At 33.9% G+C, this 11,860-nt stretch overlaps 1 protein-coding gene across 3 annotated transcripts in view; it reads right to left on the bottom strand.

Moving 5' to 3' along the window:
* Positions 1 to 8,908: 8,908 nt before the first annotated feature.
* RB1CC1 (RB1-inducible coiled-coil 1) overlaps positions 8,909 to 11,860 on the bottom strand; it is a 95,399-nt gene continuing 92,447 nt past the window's right edge. For all 3 annotated transcript variants that reach the window (XM_011937602.1, XM_011937603.1, XM_011937604.1), the window contains 2 exons: positions 11,145 to 11,215; positions 8,909 to 10,296 (listed from right to left, as the gene is read on the bottom strand). In XM_011937602.1, coding sequence (XP_011792992.1) covers positions 10,219 to 10,296; positions 11,145 to 11,215 — 149 coding nt within the window. In that variant the 3' untranslated portion in view covers positions 8,909 to 10,218. The remainder of the gene's footprint in view (positions 10,297 to 11,144; positions 11,216 to 11,860) is intronic.

The following is an 11,860-nucleotide window of genomic DNA, read 5'->3' as shown; positions in this document are numbered from 1 at the left end:
GGCTTCAGCATTGTTATGGTCTATTGGTTAAGTGTAATGGATTCACTTTGTTTGATTAGGTTCAGATTTTTCCTTAGAGCAGAGGTTGTATATCTTTCAAGTACAAGGACTAGATTCAGATAAAATGACAAAGGTCAGCCTTGCAAATAAATTCTAGCTCTTGGGTATTAACTCTGAAAATGTGGACTCCTTTCTGTAGTAGTGCATTTCATATTACAAGAGGCCCACTGCAGAAAATAGTCAACACGCTATTTGTGTGATGAACCACATCCTTTCAAGGTATGTTCGACTGTCTCTTCTTACATTAATGTACTTGCTCCAGGAAGGAGTCAAGGCAACCACCAGTAACATCCAACTTACTATTACAGTAATCTTGAATATATGACCTCTTGAAAAGGTTTGAAAAGAGCTTGTGAGAAAGGTAGACACAGTGGCTCACGCCAGTAATCCCAGCACTTTGGGAGGCGGAGGTGGGAGAATTGCTTTAGCCTGGGAGTTCAAGTCCAACCTGGGTAACATAGCACGACCCTATCTGTAGTATAAAAAGTAAATTAGTTGGGCGTAGTGGCAAACACCTGTAGTTACAGCTACTCGGGTGGCAAAGGTGGGAGAATTGCTTGGGCCTGGGAGGTTGGAGCTGTAGTGATTGTGCCCAGTACACTCCAGGCTGGGCGACACAGTGAGACCCCATGCCAAAAAAGAAAAAAATATTTTAAAAAGGCTTGCGAGAAAATATCATACAAAATAACTTCAGTGAATTGATATTCTAGTCACTTTCCATTTTGCAATTGTAGGCATTTTGCTTTGGCCCTTCTAATCAAAATAATTTCACTGTTAATGTGAGTACAAAGATCATTTTGATGTGAGGCGTTATTTAATGAAGATTTTTCTGAACCTCATTCTAATCATAAACTTCTAGTGATGTGCCCTGAATTAAAATAATTAGAAATAATATTGTAGTGAGGCATTGGATAGGTATTTCAGTATGTCAAAAGTTGGAATTTTCCACATTTATGTTAACAATTTGGGCTATTTCCAATTCCAGGATGGTTTAATAGACAAATGCTAAAGAGAACACACAAACAGAATCAAGCACCCCCTACGGCCTGAATAACATTAGACAAGTTTTTTTTAAAATATCAACAATTATCTAAAGAAACAGTCTAAGAGTCTGTGGATGTGTGGCTAGGATTTTAGAACAATGGGCAGTCCAACCAAGATAATGTGGACTCGGCTGTAGTCTCAGAGATATAACTAGAATATAATTACAGTCTCAAAAAAGCTAACACCTGAAAAATTGAAAAAGACAGCATGAACCCAACAGGGATGAGAAAGTGACCTAGAGAAGGGTGCTGGGGGAAGGAAGACATGTGTGAGCTACACTGAGAAGGCACGTCCACACACATTAGGCTACCACAGCTGGGCCATTATGGCCCCCGACTACTAACTCTTGCTCCCATTTCCAGCTTTCCAGTCAACGTTTTGATAATTCTGCCTTCCAACAAAAAGAAAGAATCCATTTATTAGCATATTTTTCTTGGCAACTACATCTTTTTGATTTATACCAGTATCATACCCCACATGACATGCCCTGCATGTATACAACATGGAAAAACAAGTAGCAAATTATAAAATTTTTCAATTTCACAAAAGTTTGAAGAAAACACACATAAAGAGATTTCTATCTTTCAAGCAAAGAGATGACAATACATGCACACGTGTGCTCTAAATGTGGAGAAACATCTTGACATTCCAGTTATATTCACAAGCCTCTACTCACCTCCCGATCCTCTGAACTAGGGATTGTTGCTAGTCCATGATGTCAGATTTCAACTACCTCAAATGAGAATACTCTTTAACAGTAAATGGCTGTTTAATAAAATTAACATTCGATTGTTTGAAAAGCCTCTCTGATGTCTTAGGAGCGCACAATTGCTCATGGTCATCGCTAGTTAATGTGGAGGTCATCTGGGAAATAACAGGTTTCAGAGTTAGGCAGTGACCTCTGTCATACTCCCGCTTCACATGGGAGTATCAGGACCAGAGAGGTGAGAGAATTCTCTTATGGAGTAGCATTTTTAAATGCTCTTACTTATGAAGTTATTTAATAAAATACTATTATTTGTAAGGCACTTCAAAATATTTTAAATATGCACAATTGCCTTGAGTGCTAATTGTTAAAAGGAAGAGCCCTCTGGTAAGATTTCCAGTGTGAGACAGCCATTGTCAATGTTTAAAGAGTAAGTTGCTCACTCATGCTTCCCTGTATTCTTTGATGGCTATAGGCTAAACTGGGGGAATATTAATAAAAAATGCGTTACTTTTAGAAAAGATCTAATTAAGCATATGGTGGCATGAAAACAGAAAGGAAAAGGCACAGAGTTTTACTGTACTACGGAGAGCCTACTTTAAAGGTGACATGTTGACAACTCCAGGAGTCGTACTTCTCAATCAGGTAGAATGTAGAGATAAACTTTTAAGAAATGACGAGGCTAGAAACTGCTGAAAGAATGCAGTTACAGTGTATGCGTGTGAAGATAAGCTTCATACTTTTGGAGAAGTTTAAGAACTCATTCTTTAAGAAACTAGGCAATTCATGTTAGAAGCCTGGGCTGGTTAAGGACCCCACTGATAGAATTCCAAAGAGATAACAAATGACACCTATATTAACTCCTCACTAATACTACAACTATTAGAGGAATTAATTGATGGTATTTCCAGAGCAGTCTAAGAAAAGGGTATTACACCACTGATTTGGAACTAGATTGTCAAAAGCATCTTTGCTATTAGGTCGCACAAAACTGGAGAGTTCATTCCAAAGCAAAACATAACAGTTGTAAAAATAGCTCTTGAGAGCCTAGTGTTGCAAATTCTTAAATTGTCAACATTTAAAACTTTACTGATGGTTAAGTACAGTTAGAGGGATTCCTGTCTCTAGAAGGCCAAAGGGTGACATCGTTAAAATGGTTGACTGGCACAGTATTTCAATGGGACATAGATAGTGGGTGAAGAGGCAGTCCTATGTGTCTTCTTACAGGACATGTACGTTATATTACTGCTTTGATTAGAAGAGTACATGGAGGACTAATCTTGCATTTTGTTATCTTGAGGCTTGCTACTTGTTTCTACTAACATTAGAATTGGTATTGCTATTAAGCTTCATTTTAAGGTGGTAATGAAACAAACAGGTGGAGCTCTAACTGGTTTCCAAGTCTGAGACACCTAAGAAATATGTAAACCCAAATAGCTAACAGCTGACTGTTTAGTCTCATTACCACTATGTTAAGAATTGTTTGAAATAACTTCCATCTTACCCATAAAGATGATAAACTATACAAAGCATTTTAAAAAAATGGCCAAAGACAGCTTATGTCCTAAGAGCTATCAATTAGTAACTAACATAAGAGCTATCAATTAGTCTACATATTAATGTTTTCCCAGCTTTCCAGTTTTTACTAAAACTGATAAATCTATGAAAATCAGATTTTAAAGTAAACATTACCAAATTTGGTTGCCTTTAGGCATCATTAAATCATATGCTAAAAACAAACAAACTCCAAGTATACCTATAAATTTTTATCTACATCTTAAAGGGCAATAGCTATTTTAGACCTAACTTAAAAAGAAATGTGATTTTAAAAAGATCACAATTTCCTTGCAGCTACTCTTATACTTTGACTCTGGGTTGGCTCTGTGACTTACTTTGACCAAGTGACATGACTTCCAAGCTTCTTTTGCTGCCACTGTTTAAGAAACCCCAGGCATTTTGATAGAGGTTCAGAAGGAACCAAGGCATCCCTTTCAGACATGATTGCAGTCACACGCGCAAATGGTTCTTTTAAGCCAGCAAGTGTAGGAATGAACAGTTACACAACATATATATAATACAGAAATTAGCACCAACAGTGAGACTGTTGCCCTAATAAAAACTTAGAACACATGACACTGCCTCACAAAGGCTGTAATAGTGAACAAAATTGTACCAGCAGAGGCTGGAAAAGTAAAGAAACTGCTACTGAAAGCTGGAAAGACAGGAACTTGTGTCTTGTGGTGGCAAAACAACTGGCAAAACTATGAAGTTGTGATTCTGGCTAAGGTGGTTTCCAGGAAATGTTCAAAGCATCAATTGGCTTATTTTGGCTCTGTATAGTAAGGCATGGGAAGACAGAGATGAAACAGAGAAGAATCTGTTCTGCTGGGTTGGATCCAGTCTCTGCAGCAAGTTGAAAATTCTCAAAAGACAAAGTTTCAGGGTAAGGATAGAATCAAGCCTGTGGCTGTTATGCCCTTTGCTATGACTTCAGGTTTAAGTCATAAACCTAATAGACCTTCTTATGTAGACAAAAAGTGCTCCTAGGAATCTTGTTTTCCCATAGTACACTAGCCTTCCAGAGAGGTCTGTGTGAATTACGACTTAACTTTTAGAGAACTCTAGTCAGTTTTATAGGAAACCCAAAATTTTTAAGGAAACTATACTTTGCTGAACACATATATTTAAAAATGAAAAGGGCCTCAAGGCCCCCAACTTTGAACAAACAGGAAATAACTAATCTATTGTATGAGTCAACCTCAGAGCATCTGAGGCAAATGCTGCAGTATTAACTTTGAGCAAATGTATTCTTTAGTCCCTTTTTGTTTTCTTGGGCCCATGCATTAAAGTAACGACATTCAGTGATTAAACTATTTTAACCACTAGAAGAAATTAAGGTACACACTGAAATATTTCCCCCTAATTGGAAAATCACTGTTAGAAGTCAGAAGTGATCAATTTGACTCCTAGATGAGATTATAATTCTGCAACAGTGGCCAAGTCACTAAAGTCTCTGAGCCTGTTAGGCCAGTAGTAATGTCACAGAAAATAGGAGATTAGGACCCTCAGAGAATTGGTCCCTCCACTTAAAAGTACCTGATGCAAAAGTCCTGTACAAAATACTAGCAAATTGAGTTCAGCAGCGTATCAAAAGGGTAATATAATGACCAAGTGGGATCTATTTGCAGAATGCAAGGATGAGTCAACATACAAAAATCAATTGACATATTACACTAATAAAGTTCCACATAATCATCTCAATTTAGGCAGGAAAAGCATTTGAAAAAATTCAACACTTTTTTCATGATAGAAAACAACGACAACAACAACACTCAACAAACTCAGAAGAAAACATCTTCAACTAAAAGATCATACGTGAAAAACCCAAGCTATCATCATACTGTTATGGTGAAAGACTAAAAGCTTTTTCTGTAAAATCAGGAACAAGATAAGGATGTATATTTTCACCATATCTGCTTGACACAGTATTGAAATTCTAGCCAGAGAAATAAGGCAAGAAAAAGAAATAAAAGGCATCCAAACTGGAAAGGAAGATGTACAACTATCTGAATTTGTAGACAATCTGAAAATCCCAAAGAATACACGATACACATACACATAAATGGTACAGCTAATAAATTCAGCAAAGTTTCACAGTACAAGATCAACACACAAAAATCATTTATGTTTCTTTATCCAAGCAATGAATAATACAAGGAAATTAAGAAAACATTTCATTCATAGCAGCACCAAAAAGAACAAAATACCTAGGAATAAATAAACAGAAGCAAAAGTTCTGTACGCTGAAAACTACAAGTTTTGGTGAAAAAAAATTAGACACAAGTGGAAAAATATTTTGTGTTCATGGATGGTAGACTTAATATTGTTAAGATGGCAACATTCCCCCAACATGAGCCACAGACTGAATGCAATCCCTATCAAAACACCAATGACTTTTTTTCCAAAATGGAAAAATACCAACCCTAAAATTCATATTGAAGGTGATGGAACCCCTAATAGCCAAAACAATCTTGGGGAAAAAAAAGTTGAATTCATACTTTCAGATTTCAAAATTTATTACAAAGCTACGGTAATAAAAACACTATCATTCTTTATAAGAATAGTCTCTTCAAGTGGTGCTGAGATTACTGGATAGCCACATGCAAGAGAATGAAGTTGAATCTCTACTTCATATCATACACGAAAATTAACTCAAAATGGAACAACCTAAATATAAAAGAGAATACTATAAAACTTTTAGAAGAAAATATATAAGTAAATCTTTATAACCTTGGATTTGGCAATGGATTCTTAAGTTGTGACACTAATAAAATACTTCTAAATCATGAGTTTAGTATCCAGAAGATATAAAGAACTCTTACAAATCAATAGTAAAACAAGACAAACTACAAAACAGGCCAAGACCTTGAATACATATTTCTCCAATGAAGACACACAAATGACCCACAAGTAACACTCACTAAAATGGCCATTTTTTCCTTTTTTTTTAAAAAAAAAAACAAGGAGCGAGAGCAAGCATATGAAAAACTTGGAGCCCTCATACATTGCTGGTGAGAGTGTAAAATGGTTCAGCCACTGTGAGAAACAATTTGGCTGTTCTTCAGAAAGTTAAACATAGTATTACCATATTTTCTAACAATTCTCTTAGGATATACCCAAAAGAATTGAAAACAGGTACCCATGTACATACGTGTTTTCATAGCAGCACTACTAACTAAAGCCAAAAACCTAAATGTTCATGAAGAGGTGAATGAATAAACAGATTATGGGATATATATATATATATAATGGAATATTATTTAGCCATAAAAAATTAAGTATTGATACTGTTCATTTTCAAATTACTAACTTTATATGAATTTCATCTCAATATAAAAAAATGAAACAAAAAGGACTAAGATGATTTCTAAGATTTCAAAAAGGTTTAAAATTATAAGTCTATAATTCTTCCTTATTTTTCTGGATACAGAAGTTCAGCAGTTTAATGCCCTACTCTTGAATATGAGGAGACAAGCCAGGATCATAAAACATTTAAGAAACACTTCCAACATGACATAAAAGACTAAATGAGAAAAAAAGGAGCATGGAAGACAACAGAGAGAATAGAAGAAAATTAGAAAAACACTAATTTCTATCTTCAGAGTTTAAAACAAAACAAAACAGATGCACAGAATTCATGAAAAGGCGATCAGCAATCTTGTAAGTTAAAGCCATAGCTGTCAACACAAAATTCAATGACATGGCTTAAAAGACACATTGTGCAAACTCCCAGACAACACTAAAATATTAATTAAATAGAATGTAGGAGATAATATAAAAAGACATTTTCTAAAAAAAACCAAAAACAAAAACAAACAAAAACAAAAAACCTCCCTTAGTGCTACAGGACATACATCTCTAGGCTGAAAGGATTCTCTGATTGCCTAGTACCAAGAATGGTTGGGGGTTGGCAATTGCAAGACATTATCATCAAACAGAATCTATGAAAGAACACAGATGGAATGGTATTAGATTTCGCAATACCCCAAACGACAGAAGACAATGTCCACAAAAAAATGACACTGTTAAACTATCGATCATGAGCCTACTTACAGAGGTTCAGAAAATTGATTTCACTAATTCTTTCCTAGGAAGTCACTTAATCAAAACCTCTAGTACGAAAGAGAAGAGAGTCCATAAAATGCAGCTTCCTAACAAAAATGTTAAGGAAAGTCCTAGAATATGAAATAGTCAGCTTAAAGAGCCAACAGATGTTTGAAGCAGAACAGTTCCACAATGGAGGTCTGAGAAAAGTGGCTTGATAGACTAAATATGAAGCAGCATCTGCATCTGAAAATATTGAAGCTATGATAACTACAAGGTAACAGCAGAATAAGAAAGAAAATAAAAAATCTTCAAATAAAAATCTGTGGGCAGTACAAGAAAAAGTAATCATCTTAAGTCGTCATAATGCAAATCTTAATGCACAAACTAGAACGTAATAAAGTATACAGGAAAGACAGAAATGGGCAAGTAAAGTTATGAAAGAACTAAATCTTATATAAGAAAGTCAATTAAAAATGTACATGGATTTATCAAAATATCAGCATAGCCATGTAATTTGGCACTCCATATACAAATGTCTTTACAAGCAAAAGTAATTGCCTCTAGGTGGCAAAATTGGGGAAACAGGACAGGGATCTTGGGGTGTATTATTTTTTGGAAAGAATGTGCATGTGTTTGTATCTTGACAATTTTAAAAAGTCAGTAAAAATGACCATTCATATGATTTTTGCTCATTCTGTTCTTAGTATACCCACTCACCTTTGCCAAAATAAATCAATCTATGTAATTCGTGTGCTTAAAGCTTATGTGTAAAATGTGATTTAAATCTTCACTTACGTAATAAAAGGAGCTACATTTCCATGCAAGTCTGAATAGTACCTTACAGGTTTGATTGTATTACATAAAGAAATCTTTATAATAGCTAACACATGTTGAGTGCTTAGCATATGCCTGAAATTGTTCAAAGCCCCTTACACTTAATATATCTGCAAAATATCCCTCTGAGGCAGGTCCTATTATTATCCCATTTTAGACATGAGAAAACTGAGGTTCAGAGTTTATGGAACTCACTTAAAGTTAACGTTAGATCTAGAACTAGAAGTGACATACCCTAATGCCAAAGATTAGGGTATAGCACCTTTACCCAAAGCTAATAACTCAGTTGATGAGTTTAGATTTCCAAGTTTCATTTCTCTTCAACTTTTTAACTAAGAAAATTATTTCATTTTTTGTGCTTTATAAAGATACATGTGAACAATAAGAAGACAGACACAAAATAGCATATAAGGAAACTATAGGCAACAATCTTCAACAGTAATATTATGATTTGATTTGATATCATGTGTCACAAAAATTCCACAGTACAATGACCACATATGAAATTTTGAAGAGTACCAATTAAGTCAAAATGGCCTAGCTGGCAGATTCATTTAGACCTAACCAGATCTGCTTCACAAAATCGCCCTCTATATAAGGTTATTACTTTAACAGTCTTTGCATAAAGATGTCATAGAAAGATTAAATAGAAACATGTGAAATCATTTGTTCATTTATTCATTAACTTGTCAAATTCAGTTTTCTATACACTATGATGTTTATTCCATTTTGTACTATTAGATACACATATTTAAAAAAATATTTAACTTATTTTTATGAAGAAATTAAATATTTTCTGAAAAAGAATTATTTTATTATTGTTCTCTAGCAACAGATCTCAAACAATTCTCATCCAACTCAACTAACTCATTTAAATAACTTTGCTCAATGGCAACTTCTCTAAAGATCTAGTTTACACAATTCTATTCTACATAACACTGTTTACCCTGTTACATAGTATATAGTTAAAGAACATTTTTGTAATAAACATGTTTCTCTTTGATATGATACATAACAATATTTTCACACTTCCCAGCAATCACTCAAATATATTAAAAATGTATCCTTCTTTAAAAGGCACACACATTTACAGGTTCAAATCTTTATTGTTTTAAAATTGTACAGTTCTTTTACAATACAATATTTTGTTATTTAAATGACCTCTAAATGGTTAATGTGCAATGAATATCTTTTGTTCTGAAACTCAACCATGAATTACGATTTCATCAATATGATTATTCTAGAGTCATAAAGATGTTGGGAAGGTTTGAGTCTGCATTTGAAATGGTTAGTAGCACAGACTCTTTCCTTTAGAACCCAGATGACCAATCCATTGAAAGTGCTTTTGAAGACTGCTGATTATTTATGGCTGATCTTAAAATCAGTCAATCAAATTACAGTTCCTTTTTTTTGAAACATCAAAGGGCATTTAAGAAAACTGAAACAATTTGCTTTAGTAATCTACTGAGGCAAACTCAAAATGATTATCTGCATGCAATAACACTCCTCTTTAAATAGTTTTGAAGAATTTATACATTTTATAAAGAATGTGTTAAAGAGTGCAAGTATTCTGACACTTATTTCACAAAAGGACAAATGCTGGTAATAATAACATTTAACATCTAAGTTCAAGCTAGTGTATATTTAACAGGCAATTAATATGGCTCATCATAAGCCACAATGCACAAGGTATGCCCTTTGAGAAAATGAACTAGTTTGGTCCGCATTTCTAGAGTTGTCTGGGTAAAAACAAAAAACAAAAACCATTTTAATTCAGCCAAAGATTTTGATGAATTAATTATTCCTAAAATGAAGCCAGTTAAAAAGTAAATGATGTACACCAATGAAGCATATTGTCACGCTGACTTTTGCATAAAAAGATGGCCTGCTGTTTTTGGAGTGACGAATGAACACTGCAGGACAAATCAGAAAAAAAAGTCATAGAATGTATTAATTTTGTCCGTAAGTTATACTTTCTTATTCCATGATACGGCTTTCACTCTGTAAAACTTTGTCCCCAAAGGAACTTTAAATCTGTTTTGTGCCTAAGAGGGAAAGAAAAAAATGGAATCACTAAAATGATTAAACGACATCACACACACACCCCACAAAAATAAAAACAAACAAAAAAATACATAAACGGTATCACACAAATACCCTCCTATCATATTACTCATTGCTGAGTATCGAGGGGTTGGAGGGATGTGATGGTCTTTATCAAACTATGTAAGATCTACCCCTCACCAACAAAGAATATATTGAGTGAATAGCAAAGACAAAGTTGGTAGCCACTGCTAAAGAATATAATAAAAAGTGAGCCATACATCATTATTTTAAGTATCAAAGAAACCTCAATACTATATGGTTCAAGTTCTATTCATGTTTTGTACATCGAGGCCCCAAATTATAGTGAGCCAAGAAGAATGCTCAGAAGGTTTCACTGATTTTAGAGCACTGATATTGTTACACTATCAGTCCATTTTTTAAGTCACCAAATACTTTACACTGCCTTTCTTTAATGGGGGTAGAGTATGAAAATAATAAAACATCAACTGTATTTACAAATAAAATTCCCTTTTTGTCACTAGTTATGCAGGGATTTTTTTTTTTTTTCCTGCAAATTAGTTACACTAGTAACCTAACAGTCATAGAACACAGACTTTGTAGTAGTTTTCCATTATATATTGATAGGCTGTAGTTCATCTATCTCTACTATCTAAGGACAACATGGATACTTATAAATTGACAGTTTAAACTCATTCTCATTAAAGTCAAGCTCTAACTCAAATAAGCATAAAGGCCAAGAACAGCAGTGGTAATGATTTCTATATAAAGCAGTATTAAAATATTCTTTATAGTTCCTAGGCTTAGTATCACATGATGTGGTTTTTACCTTTTTGGCTTGACAGTATTCTTTTTCCATTACTTTTCCAAGCACCCAGGGTCTTCTAGATGCACCTGAAGCTAAGGAAATTAAACAGTTAATTTCTTTTTGAAAGTATGATAATAATTATTCATGGAAACATAACTGCCAGAATTAAAACAGACTAAAAAAGCTCTCACAAGTGGAAGAATATGTAAGACTTTAAAAACTGCTGAAATCACTGAAATGCTTAACAATTTACAAAACTAAATTCATGTTACTTTTCAACCAGTAATGTGTGCATAGCTCTTGTTACTCTAATTAAACGTACATGATATGTCAAGTTACAGAAATAACAGTTCAGGAAACACTAATAATCTAAGTACAAATCATGAACAAATATCTAGGAATTCTAGGCTAACTCAATAGTGCCATCTATCGAAAGAACTAAAAGATAACCTTTCCCATTTCTCTTTTTTTTTTTTTTTTGGGGGGAAACCTATTTAAGAATGTCTAGGGATGCTAGCCCTGCTTATAGAATAATGTTTACAGTGATTTAAAGGAAAGGCATAAGTGCTACTGGGTTGAGTGCAATAATCTTGAAGTTGTAGAAATCTCCAACCCTTTTAAAATGTCATTAGCTACTGGGTGCACACCTTTTCATTTCTTCTTCTTCTTTTTTTTTAATCATTGATTCTTTTTTATTTTTATTTTTATTTATTTATTTTTTATTATTATACTTTAAG

Source organism: Colobus angolensis, unplaced genomic scaffold (genome assembly GCF_000951035.1).
Source record: "Colobus angolensis palliatus isolate OR3802 unplaced genomic scaffold, Cang.pa_1.0 Scaffold166, whole genome shotgun sequence".
In the NCBI taxonomy this organism is placed as follows: domain Eukaryota; kingdom Metazoa; phylum Chordata; class Mammalia; order Primates; family Cercopithecidae; genus Colobus; species Colobus angolensis.
This window is presented reverse-complemented; position numbering and strand designations above follow the sequence as displayed.